A 24645-nucleotide genomic window follows, 5' to 3' on the forward strand; every position below is an offset into this window, starting at 1 on the left:
TGTGTTTTGAATGACACCATATACCATGTACTACAATATGTCAGGATAGTGTAGGGCTCTCTAGTGTTTATACTGAGATGATTTTAAGTGCTTATTCAGGAAGTCACACTGTATTTGTTCTTCACCTTCTGAATGAAAAACTTTGGGTAAACTTGGAGTCTTTCTTGTTATTTGTCTTCCTAGACTTCATGACATAGAAAAAAAATTGGCTCTCATTTGTGTTAATATGTTTGAAATTTGTTTACTTTTATGCAAAATGGGTAAAATCCTTTGTTAGTTTTCCTGCAAATTGATCTTAGCTGCCATTTTGTCTACTAAACACTTCCATGTGCATTTCTTTCCCAGTATTTGCACAGCAGCTCTGCTTTTCTGGTACTGCATGCCATGGAGATTGTCTGTGCTTGGAAGCTCTGTCCTGTTCTTCTGGTTGGTGATGAAAATGTGAAACACTGTCAATGCCACTGTCAACTCCTGAGGGATGTTCTTACATGGGGTGGTGGAGTGGGAAGAAAAAAAAGACAAAGAATATTATCTCACATTTTCTTTCTCAGTAGAGACATTTAAGCACTTATACAGCATGAAAACTTCCTGCTAAATGAATCTGTTGGAGTTTCTCAGATCTGCTCTTTGACTGATTGCGCTTGTGCCGTTCTCCTAGCGATTGAGGTTCAGAGCTGGAAGTAGACTTCTGTTTGATACTTTTGAGTGTTCTGAAAACTCGTCTGAAGCTGGACACTGGTCCTGAAACCAGAAAACGGATGTGCAAGATGCTGTTTTTGGAACACTCAAGCACTGTTTCAGTGGGTTTAAATGCAGGAAGAACTGGAGTCAATTCAATTCTGCTGTTGAAGTGGAATGGAAAAGCTATGCATTTGAGAGGGAGACGGCAAAGATGACCTAAGCTTTCCCTGAGACTGCAGCTTTGCACAGCCCCAAAGTGGACTAGACACAAGGATTAAAACAAGAATTGGTTCAGATTCCATGTGGTCCTTGGAAAGAAGCTGAGTGTGGTGGGTTGACCCTGGCTCGGTGCCAGGTGCCCACCCAAGCTGCTCTATGACTTCCCTTCTCAGCTGGACAGGGGAGAGAAAATACAACAAGAAGCTTGTGGGTCAAGATAAGGACAGGGAGGGATCATTCAGCAATTACGATCATGTGCAAAACAGACTCGACTTAGGGGAAAAATTTAATTTATTACCAATCAAATCAGAGTAGAGATAATGAGAACTAAAACCAAATCTTAAAACACTTTCCCCCACCCCTCCTTCTTCCTGGGCTCAACTTCACTCCCAATTCCTCCACCTCCTCCCCGCAAGCAGTGCAGGGGGACGGGGAACGGTGGTTGTGGTCAGTTCATCACATATTGTTTCTGCCACTCTCTTCCTCCTCAGGGGGAGGACTCATCACACTCTTCCCCTGCTCCAGTGTGGGGTCTCTCCCACAGGAGACAGTCTTCCACCAACTTGTCCAATGTGAGTCCTCCCCACGGGCTGCAGTTCTTCACGAGCGCTCCAGCCTGGGTCCCCCGACGGGTGCCGTCCTTCAGGAACAGACGGCTCCAGCGTGGCTCCCCCTTGGGGTCACAAGTCCTGCCAGCAAACCTGCTCCAGCCTGGGCTCCTCTCTCCACCGGTCAAGCCAGGAGCTTGCTGCAGCACAGGCTTCCCACGGGGTCACAGCCTCCTTCAGGCACCCCCTGCTCTGGTGTGGGGTCCTCCATGGGCTGCAGGTGGGGATCTGCTCCACCGTGTAGCTCCATGGCTGCAGGGGCACAGCCGGCCTCACCATGGTCTTCCCCACGGGCTGCAGGGGAATCTCTGCTCCGGCACCTGGAGCCCCTCCTGCCCCTTCTTCACTGACCTGGGGGTCTGCAGGGTTGTTGCTCTCACATATCCTCACACCTCTCTCTGGCTGCAGTTGCTGTTGCTGTTTTTCCCCTCCCTTCGTAAATACGTTATCCCAGAGGTGCTACCACCATCCCTGATGGGCTCGGCCTAGGCCAGGGGCAGGTCCATCTTGGAGCCGGCTGGTACTGGCTCTATAGGACACAGGGGAAGCTTCTGTCATCTTCTCACAGAAGCCACCCCTGCAGCATCCCCGCCCAAACCTTGCCACGCAAACCCAGTACCCTGAGAATAGCTGGACAAAAAGCCAAAAAGCTGCTGACTGAAAATGCCTGGCGTGGGTCGCTGGAACTGGCACTTTGCTGTAATGAGCTGCCGTGAGAACAGCTGAGAAACATTGGCAGAGAGGTTAGGATGGAGAACACAAGGAGTGCTGTGGGGCTTTTATCTTGAGTGAGGAGAATAAGGGGTTTGTCTGTTTCTCTACCTTTTACCAGTCAATTCCATAGGCGTTATCTGCTTGCCATCTGTTACCTATAGCTAGTTAACATAAAGGATGGCAACACACTGATACCATTCAGTAAAGATTCCCTTTTAAGTCCTGGAAGAGTTGGGTTTTTTTTCTTAGGGTGTGTTTTTTTTTTTTTAAATGAAATTTAAGCACAGAGAAATTGGAAATGGTGCAGTTAAATTTGTCTTTAGAACCACATGACTAATTTTTTGCAGTGGTTGGAAATAGTGTACTAAATGGTATTTAGGCAAAAAAAGAGCTAAAACCCCCAAATTCTCACATTCAAATGCTGTTCCATTTGTGAGGTATTTGTGAGATTAGTGTTACAGTAGTGAACAGCATAAAAGTGATGGCATTTAAACATTATGTCTTTAGTTGAGAGTTTTTTTTACATTGTGTTTTCCTCTTCTTTTGCAATGCACACAGTTATAATCCAAATTATTTGTAAAGCCCAAGACCTTACATTAAATAAGCTATAATTTTCATTTTTGACAGATTCAAAATTTATTTTGAGAATGGAAATAATTATGCAATATTTTAAACAGTTTGTTAATAATGCTATGTAAACATCTCATAATATATATGAAAATCATCCAAATTTGCATTTGTTTGTGTTGTAATTGCTTCTTGTAGGGATAGTTTTCTGCTAGGTGGATGCAAAATTTCAAAAATAGAGGGATCCTTTGTCTCATTTTAGTGGCTTATAATAGCAAGTTTAAAGACTATTTAGATGGCTGGTGCAAAATGCTATCAGTTTAGGAAATATGTAGCAGTGCTATTCAGGCTGGGAGTGTGGAAAATGTTAATGGTGTCTGCAGTGCTGTGTAACAAGAAAGTCGGCTGCTATGCAGCAGCTCTGTAGGACCTCAAAGCGGCTGCAGCTGGAAGATTACACAGGTGATTCTTCCTCTTGAAATGTGCGTGCAGTGTGCTGGTCCTCCAGGAGGTACCGTGCCAACTGTGGTGATTAAAAAAACCCTCACCCTAAGCTTCAAATTTGGTCAAGATTTTCTTGATGCACGCTTGTTTCTACCTCTCCTTATCTTGCAGGGTTCAACACCCTGGGGTGCTTTTGATGCTAATGATGCTCTATATGCATCATTGACTTCCGTATTGTTCAAGTTTGGATGTGAACAGTCCTCCCCAGAGGGGTAGCAATTGAATGGCAGCAACAGGGGTAGCATTTAAAAGAAAAGAAGAGAGTGAGCTGGGTTTGTGAGACTGAGTAGGAGTGAACAGACTGGATTCCAGTCCTGAACAGCAAATGGGAAGGAATTGAGTTTGGGGAGGCGCAGGGTTCATCTCTGTATTGCTTGTGCGGTGTGTCAGAGTTGGTGATAAAACGTGCATGGTTTCCTGATGGTTGTCACTGAACAGGTCTGGATAGTTGCTATAAGCACGAGGATACATCTGCATGTACGTAATTGCGTCTCCCCACGGCAATAAGAAACTGCTGTTTGAATCCATGGTAGCTGCATCACTGAGTGAATCCACAAGTTCTTAGCAAAAATGACAGGTCTGAGAAAGGTGTTACTTCATACCTAAAAGCTATTTGTGGAAAAATGACTTCTTTTGATGCCCAGCCATTACTTAGCGACTGTGGTAGTGTGGATTCGTTGAGAATGTATGGTTTTTGGTTTTGGAAGGTCATGCTGGAGAGTCATCAAACGTTTTGTTTCAGTAACAGTAGTAAAACCAAAACCGTCCAAGCAGGTGAGTGTTATCGGTCTATCGGTCTAAGTGTTTAAGAACTACTGTAGTGTGAGAGTTACAGCACTCCAGATCTAAAGTTAACAGGCAGATTTGGGTTTTATTTCTCTCCTATCGTAGAGAATTACCATTTTTTATTTACTTATGAGGATGGCAACAACTCTTGATTTGGGGATGGGGGAAGGAATGTGAAAGAAATGACGTGGTTTAGGACCAGGGGTGTAAGTGAACAGAGAAGGGCTGAGAAGAGGGAGCAGCCCTGTTGGCAAAGGTAACAACACTCTGCCTCTGGGCTCCAGCTGCCTGATTTATAGCGTAGGTTGGGACCTGAGTGCAGCAGAGGCTATGAACCCCTGCTCTTCACAGGGGCACTATCTTGCCTTTTTGAACAACAGGACTGTTCATTCAATGAGGTCATTGAATGACATCAGCTAAGCTCACCTCAGAGCAGCAGGGTTGCAGGTCTTGAGATGAGCTCAAAACTGAACGGGAACTATAAAGCAAGATCTTGCCCGAGCGTGCCATCGGGGTCACTCAGCCTTTCCTGAACCAGGGTTTTAGTTTAGAGCACTCGAGCGGCCGCTCTGCGGGCAGGGCCTTGTCCCAGCGAGGAGCAGGACTGCAGGCTCCTGGGCAGCCCTGGCTGGGCAGGGAGCTGCCGACCGACCGCAGCCGCCTGTGCCGCCGGCCGGCTGAGCCGCGTTTTGCCTCCCTGATGGGTAGCGGGTCCCCTGCCAGCAGGTTCCATTTCGGAGTGTCTGCAGAATCTCAGCTGCGGTAAAGGCTCCAGCTGAGTTCCTGCTGGCAGTCTGGACTGAGTCCTTCCCTTTCACGCCTGTTAAATACACGTGTATATATACACACATACATACATTCAGGTTAGAAGGAGGAGTGTGCTCTTCTTGACTCTTCCTGAGCTCTTTGTAGGTATCTGTCCTTTAGTTTTCACATTAAAATTGAAGCCTGTGCTTTTAGAGTACTGTCAACATGGTAAGGGAGAAGGGGAGGTATTATCCCCTCATTCATTGCTTTTGTAAGGCCTTTGATCTTGACCCATAAATGGCTTTTTGATAAGCCTGTGATAGCTGCTGAGCTCTGAAGATTGTCCTCCCTTTCCCTAGCAGTCTCCTCTTTCTGCCTAGGCTTCAGCCTTTTCCAGTGTTGCTGGTAGTAGTAGGTGGTAAAAATGCATTCCTTAGTTTTCTTTATGGAAACGGCATACCTTGAAATAGGCAGAACAAAGCAGAGAAACTTGAAAAGAACGGGGGGCACGCAGGCTGGCTGCTGGCAGTAAACCTGGCTTCTGTTTGATTGGGTGTTGTCATCTGCTTTAGACCGAATTCATTTGGGCTGTGAAGTCTTGTGTATGATTTTTGTAGTTAATGCTTTTTGTGCAGATACTGCTGACGGAGTGGAATGTGCTTGTAATTATGGCAGTACACGCAGCTTCCACTCCTGAAGCAGCCTTTGGTAGCTGACAGTCTGTTGGTAAATATGCAGAACACTTACTTTTCTTGAAAGAAGTTTCTATTTTAAAAATACTGGGATGAGTCACGGAATATAATGGTACATACAGAGCAGAAGGAAAGGGACAATTTTGGAAATCCTGTTTTTTCACAGGTGGTGTTTTTTTTTTAAGTGGCAATTATTTATGTGATAAATTCATGTTAACATAGCGTATAGGGCATGTTGTGGTAGGACAAGGGGTAACGGCTTTAAACTGAGAGCAGATTTAGATTAGGTCTAAAGAAGAAAGCCTTCACGGTGAGGGTGGTGAAGCACTGGAACAGTGGCCCAGAGAAGCTGTGGATGACCCATCCCTGGAAGTGTTCAAGGGCAGGCTGGATGGGGCTTTGACCAACCTGGTCTAGTGGAAGGTGTCCCTGCCCATGGCAGGGGGGTTGGAACTAGGTGATCTTTAAAGGTCCCTTCCAACCCAAAGCATTCTATGATTCTATATACAGGTCATTTAGTGGCAGACTGTTTTAGTTAACTGGGTATTTGTGCTATTTTGCTCTTTTAGTAAAATTCCATTTCCAGGTGGTGTTTGTTTGTTAGCTTACAAGCAGTTTACTGTGTATAGCTCTACTTCTTCAAAAGAACTTGTGCATTTGTCCAAACTGTAATAAAGTCAGTAACTGATAAATCCTTTGGTTGTTCCAAGGAATTTCAGATGAGGCTTCTTATTCTTTCTACTAGCCATGTGTCACTACTTTTTATGTACATTACTGAGTGAAATGCAAAGCCTTGTTGGTGGGTTCTATACTTGTAAATGCAGTGTTTTGGGTAGCTTAATAAATGCTAAAGTATTTTTAGAGCTTTTTACATAGAAATCAAAATTTAAACACAGTAATCTCATTATCTTGGTATTGAGAATCATTCATTTCAGATCAGAAGTATTTTTGTCTCTGGTACTCAACTAAATCTTGTGACATATTATGTTGCTGAATTTTTTTTTTTTCTTCAAGTTACTTATTCTGTTGTTGAGGAGTGATGAACATTTTATAGTTTCATTCAAATTTTGTAAGGTCAAGGTAAAAGGTCTTAATGTTTCTCTTAAATTAGAAGGAATATGCCGTGAACCAAACTTAAAGAACTTGGCATGAACTCTTTTTATTTGCGCTTATGTTGGGATAGGAAAAATAGTCCTGTTGTTTCACAGCTAAGCATTTAAGACTTGTAAATTGATTATTTCATCATTGCATATTGGAAGATGCTAACGCATTTCTTTCAATCTTTTGGTACATATTTTAGGCAGTGAATGCTATAACTAACCCACTCATTTGACTTGATGTTGTAGCCCTACATTTGTTATATGCAGACTTGGTATTGCACAGCCTTTTTATAGCATTTCTTTAATGAGGAAAATAACATAGGAAACATCCTTATATGCTTCTTTATTACTGCAGGAAGTACGAGACTCCAGTGCTCCTTATGACTCTGAGTATTGAAAGAAGCTGCAAAGTAGAAAATAAAACTTTATTAGGGAACTGAGACCTTTGTGTCGACAGTTGAGACTCGGACTTGCTGCAATTCAGTATTGCACACTGTTTAGCCTTTTTGTGGCTCAGATGTTTGCACCCACCCAGCTTGCTTAGTCCATTCTCAGCTCATGAATACCATGGCATGGGTTGAGAGGAGAAAGAATGCATGTGATAGACTTTTTACTGAGATTTCTGCTGAAATCCCAGTGACTTTTCCTACTTTTCCAGGGAAATCCTACTTTCGTAGATGATTTCAGGATTTTTCTGTCTTGATGTAAAACAGTAGAGAAAGAATACCTTAATATAGAGATATCTTTAGGACATTTAAAAGCTCAAGCAAGGGATTAATGGCATAAACTGATTTGTTCATCTTCAGAGTTAAAATTTGATAATTTCTGCTTGATACAGTTTATTAGTGAAGTACAAAGATTCTCTTGTTATATGCTAAAATATTTAGGAAAGCATTTTTTTCCCCTCTGGCATCAATTGTCTTGTTCAGAATGTCTTTTATCACAAGCCAGTCTTTGGAATCTTTTGTGGGTAGGACAGTGTTTAGGGGCTTTCCTTGTAACTGCAAATGCAAATCAAAAACTGTAAATGCAAATGTCCCGAGGATTTGGAGGCTACAAATATAGATGGTGGTTTGAGTACAATACAGTAGGAAGCATTTTCTAAATTCTTTTGCTCATGCTTATTCTGCATATATTTAAAGCAGTTCGGAATTTTTGGTTCATAGCGATGTCCTCTTTATAATCTAACTCTATTTCATGAAGGGAACTTGCAACACTTGGGCTTCTTAACTCTGGGCGGACTTTTCATTTCCATCAGTTTCCTGTTTTTCTTTGGCATATTGGATCAGTTCAGACTGTGAGCACGATTAGACTAATCAAGGTCAAATTCAGAAAGCCAAGTATGAAGGAACCCTACTGTAGCTAGGATTTGGAAGGAGCTTCCTGAAAATGAGATTAAGAAGGTGATGATTAAAGGGTGTGATACAAACACATAACATTCACTTCAATCTGTGAGGAAATGCTTAGCTAAAAGTTTCATTTGTTTTTCAGCTTATGTTGCCCCTATGCATAGTTCAGGGTTTTTTTAATAAATAGTGTTATGCATTGAATTAGTTATCCTTCTAATATAAACCTGACACTGATTTTTGCACTGATTTCAGAGTACAGCACTGAAAGACAGGTATCTGCTTCTTTTGCATTGGAGTAACTTCTAAAAAATTTCTTTTGATAGTCTTTATTTCCTTTGTTTATGCTGTTATTTTTGATCTGCTGCATATTTTTCCACAGCTGTGGGATCGATAGTTTTTATACATTGTTGTCTCATTCCTGTTACTGACAGAAGATCTTAACTGTGGAGCAAAACTGATTGATCAGTATACAGCCTGGTTATTGGCACTAATATCTGACTTTTCTTTCCTCCCTTAGTAACATTAGCTCCAGAATGTCTTTGTTTTCCTCTAGATGTCACAGTCTCTCCCCTCCCCGATCCAATTACATTATAAAAGCACTGAAATACAGATAGAAATAATTCCTGGATAACAAGAGAAAATACCCGTAAAACAAGTATGTCCATTAACATCTATTTAAAAGTCTCTTTTATATTGTGGTAAAACATTGTAATTAATCCTAGGAATTCTTCAGATTTGTGCACTCATAAATCCATGACAGACCTTATTAAGAGAATGAAAGCATTTGATTGCACACATTGTGTGTGCATTCTAAGCTAAATTGTTTCTGTAATATGAAAAATTTTAATTTCACAACCTCTCTTCCAATATTTGACAACTTCATTTTTCAGGAAAATGCTGTCTGCAGATACCCATCAGTTAGGCAGAGTTCCCACCAAACTGCATCATGAGCTTATTAACTCCCATTTAATCATCCAGTCATGGCTGATTAATCACTTCTCCTGGTGCCTTGTTTTAATAAAATCTGTTTTCCGTGCCACTGACCAGCAAAGTGCTGTTTAATTTTACGTGTGGGTTAGCCTTCGCTGAAGGGAGGAAAATACAGCCCTTCTCCACTGATCTGAAGGGCCTTGTGTGAAGGAATCAGCACATACAAGTGTCTTGCGTGTATAATTCTCCTGCGTTTAAGGGACGGGGAAGACGTGTGTTTCCTCACAGAGCTAAAAAGGTTTCCCATGCTGCGGGGAAGGAATGGAGGCATTTCGGGACAGGAATGCAACTGTAGCTGGTGGATTTTTGAATATCCAAATAATCTATCTGCAACTGTGGAACACTGAATTCATTAATTACTTTGTATTAGTAAGCAGCAAGATAACACGGAGGGCTGGCGGCTTTATCATTTTCTCAGCATGGGAGGAGGGAGAAAGTAATTTAATCCCTCGTGCAAATGGAAAAAGGTAACACTCCCGATTTTCTTTTAGTAAGTGTTCTGTATATTAATGAATAAACTAAGTTATCAAGGCACTTCCTTAAGAAAAAAAAAAATGATTCGCAGTGAAATGCACTCTTGACAATTTAAGCTCTCTGATTTACACTACAGTCGCCTAGTTAATAATATATCTGAAAGCTAAGAGCAGTTGTTGTGAATATGATAGGCTGAAAATGTTTTCAGGTTTGCTAACAGAAGCCCCACATGTAGGAAGAGTCAGAAACAAACCAGAGGTCTCTTAAAAAACAAAACAGAGCTCTCTTAATTTCCTAGCACTGACCAGGAAGTTTTCTCTTTTGACAAGTCATAGGCAAGAATTATTTTTTAAATCAAACTTTTGAGCAAGAAGTCTAAACTATAGCTTGAAACAAGGATCTAAAACATTTATAAGGTTTCAACATGTGTCACTAATCAACTCTAAGTTTTGCAAATTTCTTAATATATGGAAGGTTATTGATTACATGATTTTTTTGACTTTAATATAGAATTCTTTCGCCTAATAACTGTGTGATTATGCTTAACGGCCTACTCTCACAGTCCTTAGGCTGTATGTGGCTCAATGTTAACATTGTACCTATGTGTAAACAGTTAATCATGACTAAATCAGGCCTCATGAAAATTAAAACAAAGAAGAGTTAAGAGCAAGGACTGAGAGATTGAAGAGAACAGAGAAGATACCTTAACCTTGAGCGTAGGGACAGGCTGGCATGAGTGCTCTAACAAGGATGATAAGAAGGAACCGCTTGGCTGGACAACAGAAGGGGCAAACATCCAAGGAGAAGAAATTATCCTCAAGAGACCTGTGACCATGAGGGAAAAAGGAGTAGGGGGCTGATCCCCAAATGACCACCCACGACCACCCGAGACCCCCGCGCATGCGTAGTGTAGTTTTGCAACGCCAGCATTATGGAAATGTAATAGCTAAGCAAGGAGGCGGTGATTTCTTGGAAAATGTGTGAATATTCATGTCTTTAAGGTATATAAAGGATGAACTTTTGTTTCAGTGCATGCATGTTAGGAGGAGATATCCCCCATGCGTCCAGCACTGCAATAAAGATGTCTGCTTAATAACACTTTGATGTTATTGAGTTTAAATTTCTTAAGTTTGGATTTCTTTGAATCAGCTTCTTATTTCTATAGTTTATTTGAGTGTTTTCATTAGTCTAAGGGTTGTCTGTGGGTGCCAGGCGTAAGTCACTGTATTAACAAAATATTGTAGCAGTAATTTTCTTCAGAAATTCTTTGGGTAAGTCTTCATCAGGTAGTGGTGTGGCAGAAGAGAGACAGAGCTGGTATGTCCAGCAACGTTAGCTTGTGCTTCCAAACTTTGACTTTGCATAACGTAAATGCTGCTCACTGCAAAGAAAGAGAGAGAAAGAAGAGAAAGGGGGAGAGAGAAAGTAGAGAAAGAAGTGGAGCTCAAAGCATTTCATGCAGCGTGGGCCTTTGTATCATGCAGATGGACTTAGCAGCTACCAGTGGAAAGCTTTATGAAAAGATGAGGTAGTTTAGAGGCTTATTCTACTTAAAATCCTTATTATTCTCAGCTATGGAATGTGGCAGCTCTAGAGATGCCACACTGCTAACAGGAGAACAGGAAATAGGACAGGGGAAGAAAATGCAAAAGTTTCACAGATAAAACAAATACTGTAATTTTCTCCTCAGTGCACCTTATTTAGCATCAGAAGCGATTGTTAGCAGGCCATTTCAAGTAAGGAATAACTCAAAAAGAATAAGACTTGGCTTTGATCAACCGCACTTCGATCAAATGTAAACACTGGAAAAAAATCAGAAAGCACAGGCGCTGCATTTTTGCGCTCTGCTTATCCTCAGGGAGAGGCAAGGATAGGAATAAAATCATTAACTATTTCAAACCACATAATCGTGACAAGCAAATATTTGCAGCCCAGCACGTGGACTTTTCTTTTGAGTGTGCCATATTTGGAATGAGGATGTATGAGGACGTATGGCATAAAATTTTTATCATCCCAGACAAGTTTCCTATTTTGGAGATAGATGGCAGGCCTTTTTCCAGCCTTACCATGGCCGTTGCATCCCTAATGTGCGCGAAGTTTTCTTTCCAGGGTGATGGACAGTAACAACTGACTTTGGGGGAAAGAGAAATTAATTTATTTCTTCTTAGTTAAGCTTTCTGATCTAGGTTGCATACAGAGAAGGAGCTAAACCAAGCAGGCATGAAAGCACAGCTCTTGAAGCATCTTGAAGACAAAAGTCTGCAATGGAAGACAATCCTGCGCTGGAAGAGAAGACATATCATCAGTGAACTTGTTGAATATTAAATTCAGGAAATCAAGGTGTCTATGAAGATAATCAAGTGTTCTAACAGAAACAAAAATACAATTCAATTTGGAATCTGTCTAGTTCAATTCTAGTTATTCTTATCCTGCTTATCTCTATTAGAGAGTTTTAGACAGAGGTTTTGCTATATGTTCTTAGTTTTCTTAACTGAGAAATGGGAAAAAAAAAAAATCTTTTCTAATAAGTTTTTCCTGTTTCAGTTCAGAAAAATGGGTACAAGCATAGAGGAAGATATAACTTCCACTAGCTCAAATGTGTTGCTTTCTTGCTTCATTGAGATTTCAGGTCACAGTCCCACCTGTGGATCATGGCAGTGTATCTGTTGCAGTTTTCATAAATAGTTGTAAAGAATGTGATTAGCCATAGTCAGCTAAGATTCTCCTATACTGTGTGGCATAAAGTTCTGCAGTGTTTTTGTATGATGCTCAAGCAGATGAAAGAAAACAGAATACAGAAGCCAGAGTTAGGAATGGTAGGCTGTTGTGCGCAGCTTGAAGTAGCTTACTTTCTAGCTCTGTGTGCTAGTAATTAATATTGCTGTATTAGTGGATGTTCAGCGCATGTTCTGTGAGCTTGCTTTATGTCAAGATTTAAAAAGTCAGTTTGTGAATGACTCCTTATAATGGTGAAAAAGTCCCTCTTTATTTATCTTTATCTAGTTCATGACTCCTTATGACAAGAGAAAACAGAAGTAACACAACTGTGTTCCTGCTGTTTTGACTGGCTTTTATGTCTGGTTAATGTAGTGCTGGATATCTGCAGCGCTCAGAAAAAGTTGTTGGAAAACCAGCCCTCCAGTTTGGATTAAATGCACTTAAAATGAAAGCTTGGCTGAAAAAATTGGAGCTTTTACATGCCTCTGAGAAGTCAGTAAATGCAGATCACTCTCTGAAGTTTCTGGATTAGCATTGCAGTAAATGATTAAATCATGGCTGCATGTTCCTTGTGGAGGACTTCTTACTGTGGTTGCATGAAATTCTAAGGGAAGTATTAAGACTTTGTAGTGTAGTGTTCTCATCTGGCTCAAGAAGAGAAATTATTTTGTAAATCTAAATTCTGTCTTTGATCTTTTGCTTGATTCTTAGAATACAATTTTGCATCCTTGTTTTTTCTCCTTATAGCACTACCCTGTATTCCTTAGACATATAGATGTATGGGTGCCATACCATTTTATTATCCATAAAGCACTACTCTCTAGGTGGAAGTGTAATAATCTAATCATTAAATTAGTTATGTTGTTGGCTACTTGCTTGCTAACAGTAGGCAGTGAAATAATTCTTTTAAGTTGAAGTTAGTAGCTTTCTGTAAAATAATTAATTATTGTAGTGTAAGTAGCCCACAATCACTAAGTAAATTCTAGAGACATTATCATGGCAAGATAATAATTTCTCATATTAAGATGACAATGAACCCACTAAATTTTGATATCTAATGTTAGCCAGTGTCATGTTCTTTTCTTCTGGAGAAGCCTTCTGAGTACCCAGGTACATGTGGAAGGAATATTTCTAAGTAGCATATTGCATTTGAGGTATATATGTTTTAAGATGGGTTCTGCTTCTTCTACTGGAGGAAGTATTGTGAAGGTAGATAGCCTTTGGATAAAGAAAAAGAGAAAAATTAGTACATACCTACCTAACCGCTCTCTTTTTCCAAGCAATATGACTTAGTGATCAGGAGAGAAGATGAGCCAGAAGAGGAATAGTTGTTGAATTCCACAAATTTGGTTTTATTGTGACAAGGCAAAATTTACTGTGCTTTATGAAGTAAATGATTGTACTGTTCTTTCAGACTGTGGTTATCATAATGTATGCTTGAAATGAAGTAGTTTACAGTCTAAGATCCCCTCTCCCACAGTGAGAGGAAACTTCAAGAAGTGACCGCCAATCCCCGCCTGCCACACCCACAACCCTTCCTGAAGTTTAAGCCTTGCTAAACCAGCTGGGAGATCTATACCTCCTAACAGGTCAACAGCTCAACAAACCCTAAGTAGAGTCATTTATGGTAAGAACAGGTAATTCCAAGTCCAAGGAGCATTAAGTGCTCCCAAGAGGGATGTGACAAGATACTGATTTTTTTCATGCCACAGTAACTTCCCATCCCAGTGATTTCCCATTCTGCTGATGATCTCCTGTCCTCAATGCTGATTTCCCATCCCCATGATGTTTTCCCATCCCATGGCATTTTCCCATCCCAATGATGAAGCGGAGCTGTCACAAAAATTTGGCAACTGACCCGTCCGGATCGAGGAGAGAAGATGGGATGCAAAGTGTAGAATTACAAGAGGCATTATTTCATTGATATGCATGAGGTGTCCCATTCCAAGTGGGGGACCCCAAATGCGTTTTTACACATGGTTCTTATTCCTTTCAAGCATTGAGGTCCGACACGATTTCACCAACCGCTACTTAACTTGCATAGACATGCGGCTGTTTTGCAAAGCAGCTCTAATTCTATGGTGTCGTCATCCACCTGCTGCTTTCTAGATCTAGACATTCCTGGAGTTGGTCTTGCTGCAGTTCCTTATGTATGATGCCAGATAAAGGGAGGGTTTCAGAGAGGTGTCAGAGGGGCTGGAATGCTGGCGTGATCTGGGTAGCCCATGGGTATCCTTTCTTCATCAGGGTGGGGGCTGTCCATGTCCTCCTTTCAATGAGTCCTTTATTCATGCTGACTTAACCATCACTGTGCAGTATACAATGTAAGCTCTATGTATATCTATCTATTTGTCTTAAGAAACTTGATCCAATTCCATACTCTTATGACTAATTGGTATAATAGTTATGTATTACGAGATTTTTCATAACGGAGCACCTGAGGTGTCCTGCTGTGTGGATCCCCGGGAGGTACTTGTGGGGGTTGCTCGCAGAGGGGTGGGAGATGCAGGTACTGGCCATGATGGGTGATGGTAGCAGCATGAGGTCGGGATGCTGTTCCTGTGGATGCCAGTACCAGCCTGAGGTGGGGATGTTAGTAGTGGGGACGTCAGTAGCAGGATGGGTAGAGATTGCAGGGGGCTTGGACTAGATGACATTTAAAGGTCCCTTCCAACCCAAACATTCTATGATTCTATGATATGATCTGGTAGAAAGGAAGTTCAGACCTTTTTTGTTTGTTTCTGGTGGGGTTTTTGTGTGGTTTGTTGTTTTTGTGTGTGTGTGTGGTGTTTTTTTTGTTTTTTTCTTTTTTTTTCCCTCCCCCTGGATTAATGACTAACGTGTTCGTAGCAAAGGAGCTTCAAATCTTAGTGTTTCCTGAATTTGGATGTATACTGGGAAATCCACGGGAAAAGGGGTCCCTATGGATTCTAGTCTGTGAAGGCAGACAAAAGCTGGAGTTGTCAGTGTGAAGCAGAATCAGTATTTAGATCTGCTGTGAAACGTCTGCTTGCTTGTCATCTGAATCATAGCTTAGATCTTAGATACAAGCACAAGGATGAGATATCCGTTGTTTCATTTCTGTTTATGTGAGCTTTACATCTCTTTTGTCTACATTAGGACAATTACTCTTGCATATAAGTTTTCTTACGTACTTTTAGGTTTACCTAATCTGCATTACTAGGAATTTCCAGGCAAGTAAATATATTATTTGGTCATGCTTATGCCATTTTTTGCCCCGAAATTGGATACTGAATGTCTTGAAGGTCACAAGTCTTCCAGGATAGGTTGCACAGTGTAAAAGCTAACAAAATTTTATCTCCATACATTGCATAGGCAAGTTTTAGAACTTGAGACAAACCGGTCTGTATGAAAGAAATGTCTTCTTATGACTTCAGTAGCTGGAAAAGCTCTCCCACAGATGGATAGAGAAAAAGGGTGGACACCAGATCTGGGGGGGCACTGAAGAGGCACGAAGCAGGAGGCCTATAGAATATGGCTATAATTAAAAATGCAAGATTTTATTGTGGTGTGCACTGTACTATGCTTTCAGAAGCAAATGTCTTTGGATCATTCATAGTCCTTCCTGTATGACCATCACATAGGTATCAAACTGTAGGGTTTGACAAGTGTTCACGCACAGATCAAGTGGTTGTCCTGAGAGACTACTGAATAAAGGTGCCTTTGTTATGCCAAAGCCTGTTGACAATTCTATTTTCAAGATGGGTATACCAATGCAGATTTAGTGTGTACAGTTTAGAAATACTTGGCAAACACTGCACTTGACTCTTGAAGCTAACTGGTGTCCATTAAAATAAAGTAAATGGACAATTCAGCAATAATAAAGCAATTTATGGTACAACTGATAATGTACATTAAGCTTTGAGTGGATTCTTGCTGATACCAATTGTGGTTGCCCTGTTCATTTAAATTTTGGGACAGTGAGAAAGCAATAAAGCATGAATCTATTCAGCTCTTTCTAGCATTGTCACACAATCAAATTGCTTGTGATGCTATGTTCTCAGTGCATATATAATTTTAATAAAATGAAAGATGTATCAAAAGCAAGGTATTAAAGAAAAGACTTGTGCATGAATCTAACTTGGCTACTCCTTACTCCTATTCTTAAGATATCGTAGTTGTATTGTTTGCATTTAGATTTAAAACATTGTCTGCTTTTCTAACTTATCATCTTTTATATCTTTTCTTATGTTGCATCTATTTTAGAACACACTGTTTTTTAGGAGGGATTGCTGCAGCTGTGCTTGATCACAAAAGTCACAGTAAAGATTATAAAAAAAAAAAGGCAAATCACAGAATTTCTAGTATAAATCTAAATGCAGTCCAAATCTCAGAGGTAGGAATTATCAAATTAACAGATGCTTATAGGTTTGTCATGATAATTAGTTGACAGGTCAGGTGGTGGTTTCTAACCTTTGTGTGCTAGCAGGACTGAACAATATTGAAAATATAAAAATCCATTTTAATTGAGCTGTATATTAAAAAGGTGAGAAACTTTACTTTGAATACAGCTATTTCAATAGACGAGAACTAATTACATTGCCTTTTATTACAGTAATTTCTGGAATCCAAATATTACTGTTTTTGAAAATTGCTTGTGGTTTGCACTATGCTATCTTAGATTATTGTGAAACTTTTATGTGGTATCTGCTAACAACAGGTCAACGTGTACCTGCAGTGAACCACAGAAGGTTTGATGTGCTGCAGTGTTTTCTGTGCTAAGTCCAGAGACAAATCTACTTCAGATACGCTACTGGTGGTGCCAACTAAGTTTTTAAAAGTTAGTGCCATACTAGCCTTTCTAGTACCTGAAATGTGTTCTAATAGATATTCTCAGTCCTTTCTGAGACTCTAAGATGGTCCAAAGACTTTTTAGAGAGTCATTTAAATCAGTTTCTTTAATGAAGCTTGAAACAATTTTGTTAATACAAAACCTTAAGTTTTCAGAGTGATTCTCTATCATTCCCCATATGAAAAATGACATTTTGGTGTGCCGTTCTCTGTTCTTATGCAAGATGCTGTCATGCTGCAGGTTGCAGGGTCAGGGTTTGACAGGTACCCCCTAATTTTACCTTTCATACTGATGGCATTCATTGAAATGGCAAGGCTTGAATAGCAGCAACTAAACCTTTTCACGTGACTAATGTTCACTTATGACAGAATTTTACACAAGAGAAAACAGAGAAATGTTTTGTGGGAAACGGTGTTCTGTATTTTTGACTGTCTGGTACTGAATACAGTGTGATTCAGCATCGGTCTTCATTTGCTGCTTATTATCTGATATTTAGATAGACATTTTGGGCTTCCAGAATTTGAAGTGCTTCCCATAAAATAAAGTCAAAATGTGAGGTATTGGCATTTTAAAAAGGAGATATCAGGAGAATAGCTTCTACTCGTACATTTTCTTTAATACTAGATACATTTCCAAAACTGTGAAATGTTAACTTCAAAATAGATTTTGATATGTTGTATTTAAGGAAAGAGATTTACTGATTTCTTGCTTTTTCTTTCTACAGCTAGTTGATGTGGAAAAATGGGTATGTGATTCTGTCTTTTATTCACTTGATCCCAAATGTTTCATGCTGCCACTGAGTCTAACCTGTCTGTTTTGATACCCTCTGTGTTCATGACCCTTCAACTTGCATGGCTCAAAAAAAGAGGCGAATACATGGTCATGTAGGATCTGATCATTCCTGAATTGTCATACCAAATTTCGTGCTACCACAATGACTTTTCTCTCTTCTAATTTGATTGTAGAATTGTGTAATATAAATGTATGATTGTTGCCTGTCAGTTTTGAGCCTTGCTGTCTAATGTTATAACTCCATGCTGTAACCCACCCTGTCTTTTCCAGTATAGACGCTGTAATCCTAAAATGCATGACAGTAAGATAATTAATACTGATAAATAATGTGTGATGCTGTATCTAGCTGCAAATAATGTATATACGAAATATTTAGTGGTGGAGAACAGCTGCTACAGAATAAAAAAAAAATCATTCATAGATCTTAACAAATAAAGTCAAAGCACAGTCCTCTGGTGAATGTGTTGTTAAGGCCTTTCCTAATGTGTCTGTGTGTACCATGCATATTTGTTTGGGCATCTGATACAACTCCCCTATATGGGACATATTTATGTATGTTTTTATCCAATGTAATCTCTAACATCTGCATATGTATAAGTTAGTGGTCGTAAAAGTGTGTGTAAAATTGTTTGTTAACATTTAAAATGTTAGAAGCCTCTCTGAAAGCTTGGACCATAATAGGCCTCCTTGATTTCCTAATACTTATCTCAGCTACACATGACCAGAAAAAACCTCAGACGTCCTTCAGTATATGGCCAATAACATAGCTAGAGCACTGGTCTCCCTTTATTTAAGCCTGACATTATGGACTTTTAATCTATGGTTATTACATGGTTATAATAAGTAGTGACTCAAGTTATAGTTTGCTTGAGACTCCTGTAGGTAAGTACATTGTTCAAATGGTGGCTTAGGCTTTCCAACGCTCTTTCTACTCAGGCATTCCCAACTATCTATGTCATGTGACATATACATGTAGACGTTTATAATTATTAAACAGTAACTGTAGTTAAGTATTTATTTTAGCTAACTGTATCAGTATGACAGCATTATCCATATTCTGTGAATCTGGTATTTGTGACAACCAGCAAATTTTTATATGGATTGATTTGGAATGGTTTTAAGCCATAATGATGGGCAGGTTATCTTCTCATTTTGTCCACCTTTTTAATTACAAGTGAGAGGTCTTGGTTCTAAATCTTTAGATTCTGTGTTTTTATTCCTATGAAAAATTTTGCTATAAAGAGAAAAACAGCAATAAAAAAGAAGTTCAGTTCTACACAGGCACCTGGCCTCATACTTCATGATGCAAGGAAAATTGAAAGCCAGGAGTTTATTGATTACACTCTGACATAGCTTGCTTTTGACTGAAGTATTCAGAGAGTGTATTCTTGGAAAATATAGTATTACCCGTATAAATACAAGTCAGATCTGTTGTTTCTTTGTTTTAAATTCAGAATTTAGTATCATCAAAATATTATTCTTTGGAAAGACTTCTTCATAGAAATGTGTCCTTAAACCATTTTAAAAAGAAATGGTTCCCGTGACAGTAGAGCTAAATGTTTTGTTCCAAGTTATATTGGCTAAAGAGTTTTCCTAATAGACCAATTCTGTAATCCAGACAACTGCCTGTCTGACAGTGATGGAGTGGGTGCTGGCTTTTCTTCAAATATGAAATTGTTCTCTCTCAGATGAGCCCCAGTTTGCCCTGTAAAGCATTTTCTTTAACCCACTCTATAATTCCTGAGTGTTTCCAGAGGTCTTATGGTGGACTGCAGATGTACATACTGAATTAATGCAGCAGAAGACTGGCTGTTGCACAGCTGCATTGTCACTGAGGTCAGACACCTTGTTCTCACGACATATTTCTTCATAAGCCATTTTCCAGTGTAGAACACACAAGTTTAATGCAAGTTAAAGTGTTCAGTTATGTCTACGTATTTGTGGACACCTTGAAGCCCAAGCCCAGAGCCTAAGTTAGACAATCTTCGTGTCAAATTAATGACCACATTAGTAACTGAGCCTTGCTGCAAGCAGTCTCATACTCTTCAAAGGATAAGCTAAAGTCATCCACTTCTGAGCTGTTCCAGCCTGTAAAGTGTGCTAACAAAAATTTTTGAGAGGAATTACTCCCGTTCTGCTGTGCTGCTCCTGTTGAATGACTATCCTTCTTCTGGTAATTTTGTTCCAAAATCTTTGTTCTACTGTAAGGCAGGTGCTGGCAGTTGAAGCTAGGTAGGAGTTAAATGGGCTTAAGATAGTCCTTGAACCTTTGGCTTTTTCCTTTTGTCTCTCAGCAGGTGTGACTGAGTGTTTGTAGGTCTGCTTCAGTGCAGTGTCAAACAGATTAAAGACATCTTGCCAAATGTAAAAACTAGTGGAAGTAAGGCTTACCTTTTTCATCCCAGCACCCATTTCCTATTTGAAAATGGCTTTTCTGCTTTTAATGAAATTACAAAGGGGAAAAACCCCAACATTTGATCAGAGGGATTTAGTAAATTTCAGCTGAAACCTGGAAGACACTGCGTATAGCTTATTTATAGGGAAAATGACATTTATGACACAAGCTGAAATGGACTCTCATCTTTTTCTCTTTTCATATATTTATGAAATAAGGAAAGTATTTAAATTTTAAAGTGTTTGTTGTGTGAATTAGCACCTATCGGTGTTTGCTTGCAAATCTGAGCTATCAAAATGGGTGCTGTATACTTTAAAGGTTTGTTTTTTAAAGGACTTCTCATAGAAGTACCTGAAAGTCTTGACTTTCAAAACAAATGCTTAGCGCTGTAACAGAATTCACTGTAAGAAGTGGGAATTTTCTAGGGTTTCCAAAACCTCGCTTTTTTTACACATTTGCTTACATATGGTTGGTGAATTATTTTGAAAATTTGCTTTAAGAGCCATCAAGAATGATTGTTTTCAAGACAGATTACTCTGAAGAGCTTTTTACCTGAAGGGAAACCCAGTGTATTGGTTCTTAGAGTTCAAGGGACAAGGACTTCCATCCTTACGCTGGCTAATGGCAAAGCTGTGCTAACTATAACATTGTAGGATTGTCTGCAACTTTTGAATAGACAGAGGAACCTCTTCTGCTGAAGGTAATGGTTAATCTTTTTCTCTTCCCCTCAAGTAGTTACTGCATTAGCTCAGTTTTATGCCACTAGTAAAATGATTTTCAGTTTCTTTGGAGAAAAGAAGCTTGCAGAGTAAGGAAACACACTTTAGACACTTCTCAAAAGAATTGTTTTCATTATAGAGACTTCTGGGTTGAAAAGAAGTGAATAATTTCTGGCTTTAAGGATACTGTGGACTGGATAAATACAACAAGAACAAGCGGATTTTGACTAGAGGAAACAAGCTAGGGTTGCTGTAGAGTTTGGAGTGAGATGCAAAACAAAGCTTCATCGAGATGAATGGTTGCAGTAATACGTCTTCAGTGCCATTAATGTAGTTAATTGCACGTCCATGCTTTATAATCAGTATGATTTTCAATCATTAAATGAATTATCTAAGGACTTGAATTTTTTTTGAGAATTTTTTTTTTCATACTGAGTTAATTTACTTAAATATAGATTTATTTGTCAGATTACCATGGTGGGAATATACGCTAGTTGTGCACAAATATCTGATCCCTCAGTTTAAAGAATTTGCATTCAAATTTTAGATATAATGTAGACTGCAGAGGTGACTCAATATAGGGAGTAGTATCAGCAGTGTTAACATAGGATCACTCAGTTATTCTTATACAGATCTTGAGGGGAAGATTGGAGGACGTAGCACTGTATGACGTTAAAATGAACAGGCGTATCAAAATGGAGTGGCTATGGAAATACTGCTTAAAATGCCACACCTACGGCTATGGTTTCAACCACATCTGCAGTTCCATCCTTAGCGTACTGTATGCTGTAGAGGATACTAATTGCAGCCCAACTCTAATTCACATCATTAAGAGAAAGTAATACAAACTTTTTCTAAGTATGCTTTTTCTTTCTGGAAGAAATCTATGTGCAAATCTGACTGAAACTTGTTTTCATAGAATAGTAGGATTTCTAACTGAATACTAGGATTTCTTTGGTATTTCTCCTTCAGTCCATATTATAGATCTGAGAACTTACACGGAACACAGCTTGATCAACAGTAATTACTGTGAGTTGCAGCAAACTGGCTACTTTCAATTTACTTTTTTCAATACTTCTTGATTACATTAGTAAAGGTCTGATACTTCTCTGTAAGCAAATACAATACTATAAGAATAGTATGAAAGATATAATCAGAATACAATATCTTAAATTAAAAGGATTTAAAAAGTAATCTTGGAAACCTTGCTATTCAGAAATTCCAAATAAAATAGCATTACTATCTTGCTCATTTCATTTAGCCAGAAAACCTAAGAATTAAGGTGGAATAATAAGTTAGAAGGTGTTTGAACAATCATAGTAAGTGATACAGAATCCAAAAGGTGTCCAAGGAGCCAAATACTGTAATAGCTCCGAACACCTGTAGTTATTTATATTAAAAACAAATCCTTAGTTTCCTCAGATAAAGCTTCAATAGGTTTTAAAATGTACTTATTTATTTATTTATTTAGAGAGAGAGCAGTTAGGATGATGGATAGAATGATGAGTGTTATATGCCTCAAATACAATAACTTTAAATCCTGCAAAGATATTTTTCTTTTTTTCCTCCCCTCCCCTCCCCTCCCCTCCCCTCCCCTCCCCTCCCCTCCCCTCCCCTCCCCTCCCCTCCTTTTTTTTTTAAATTCATTTTTTTAAGTCATGCTCCAATCCATACAGGTAATATGGTTACTGAGTGCTGAGTTCCTCCACAAGGATGACATGTGTGTGACACTAAGCGCTCTCATAGGCTTTTGTCTTCAAAAGATCAGATAGCATATGCAGGTGGAGACTTAAATCAGTGTTGTTGATTACACTCAATTACCAGTCCTACCTCTCAGGATAACTTTTGAGAATTTTGGATGCTAGAGAAACAGGTGCATGTAAAACTCACAGCACATTCTGATTTCATGAACAAGTGAATTCTAAAGGTGAAATGGTGTCTTTGATGCATTTAGTCATTAAATTTACATTGATTTCAGTAGGACAAAATTTGAGAGACACACTTATTTGTAGTCCAGAAGTATGCCAGAATTCCAGTTATTACCTTGCTTCTGGCTTCTGAATGCACAGTGGAGAACCTCGGGTGGATTTTTGGAATTTCAGTGTCTGATACAATATAGGTGTTCTGTGCTTGGTTCCTAACTGGTCAGCTCCTCAGATACAGAAGGTGCTTTTGGTGTTCATACTGTAGGCAGGGTAGGGTTAGCAAGTTATTTAGACTTCTAATTGTAGTCAAGGCAGAGAATACAACACTTCTAGTGCGTAGTTGGTCCCATCCTACAGAAAATGTCAGCTTAATAAATCAGATGAATCGTATTCTAGAAATGACTGTTTCTTCCTCGGCTGTAAAATAAGTCTGCACAACTAGCTGAAATGTACATAGTGCAGATAAATCTCATCCTTAATAACTCTTAAGACTAAGCTTGTTTTTAATAGTGTTTCATACTGGATATTGCATACATCTGTATAGCTTGTTAGTGTGTAGAATGTCAAATTTCAAATGTAAACGTGACCAAGCTCTATCATCATCAGCGCAGCTCGGCTGATGGAGTAGGAACTTTGTCTATAACTAAAATAAGACATCATCACAATTTGATTTCTTCTTTTACTTTTAGCTGAGTTAGTGTTGAAGTCCACAACAATTAGTTGTGGTACTTAGTGACTGTATCTGTCTGTCTTTTTATCAGTTTAATGCTTTGGTGTTAGTGTTTGGCAAGCAGTAACTTTCAAGAGCGAGGGATGTTAGAATGGCATTAAGAACAGACCTATAACTTGAACTTTCTCCCTGTTTTATTTTCAAATATATATTCTGAATTTCTGTTAGTCCAGAAACTCATGTGCACTGTTGTTGTGAGGCACACAGAGTAAGTGTGAAGGAGCAGAAAGCTCTGCCCTCTCTAGAGGACGAGTTGGAGAAATTTCGTGTTTAAGAGCCTTCTGCCACCTGAAGTGCATAATTTCTGTTGTTTTGCTTCAGGGTTTTTCGTTTGTTTGTTTTCCAAGCTGGAAGTGAATGTTTTTTAAAGTAAGAATTCTCCTTTAGCTAAGAAGGGATTTGATCTAAAACCGTTGGAGAACGTTCTTGCAGAAGGGTGTGACAGGAGTACCTGGAACCCTCTTCCCCATCCATTTGCTGGTAGCTGGGCAGCTGTGGCCGTCACAGTTCATGGCAGGTAACTTCTCAGGCTTGGCCTGAAGTTTTACAGGGGCATCCTCTTCACTCATGGACATAACATGCATTTAAGTGTTTGCCATGAAGAGAAAGCATTTTTACAAGAAATAAGTTTCAAAGTGTTTCTTCCCCTGGTGGTTTTGAAGCAATAGGTGGATGTATGTGTTCAGACTTCCCTCACCCACTATTGTCTGTCAGGTTTTCTAGCTTGAGGGAGATGGTTCATGGCACTTTCTGTCTCTAAGAATGACATGTAGATCATCTTCAAAATTATTAAGGAACCAGAGTAACTCTAAAGAACATGATATGACAGATGCAAACAGATGACAGTTCTTTCTCTCTCATTTGTTAGAATTAATTTAATATGTCAACTGAAGAGAATAAATTGTTAAATCTGATCTTCCAAAAAATCCAGCACAAGAAGCTGCTGTATCATTTTAGTAATCAAGGGAAGAGATAAACTATTCACTTTAATTTGAAGGTGGTTAAAGGATTACAGTCAAGCAGTTAAAATAAATTATCAAAAAGGAGAACCAGAAGGTTTCACAAAAGGACTGTTGTTTAATGTGTTTAATTCCACTTGCAATATGGAAAGAGCAGTGGGGT

At 39.3% G+C, this 24645-nt stretch overlaps 1 protein-coding gene across 1 annotated transcript in view; it reads left to right on the forward strand.

Moving 5' to 3' along the window:
- Positions 1 to 24645, forward strand: part of RYR2 (ryanodine receptor 2) — a gene marked incomplete at both ends in the record, with an annotated part of 428112 nt that overhangs the window by 133706 nt on the left and 269761 nt on the right. The window contains one exon of the mRNA XM_081998040.1: positions 17687 to 17707. Within this exon, the coding sequence (XP_081854166.1) occupies positions 17687 to 17707 (21 nt within the window). The remainder of the gene's footprint in view (positions 1 to 17686; positions 17708 to 24645) is intronic.

The sequence above is a fragment of the Phaethon aethereus genome (assembly GCF_964289735.1).
Source record: "Phaethon aethereus genome assembly, chromosome: 3".
Lineage (NCBI taxonomy): Eukaryota > Metazoa > Chordata > Aves > Phaethontiformes > Phaethontidae > Phaethon > Phaethon aethereus.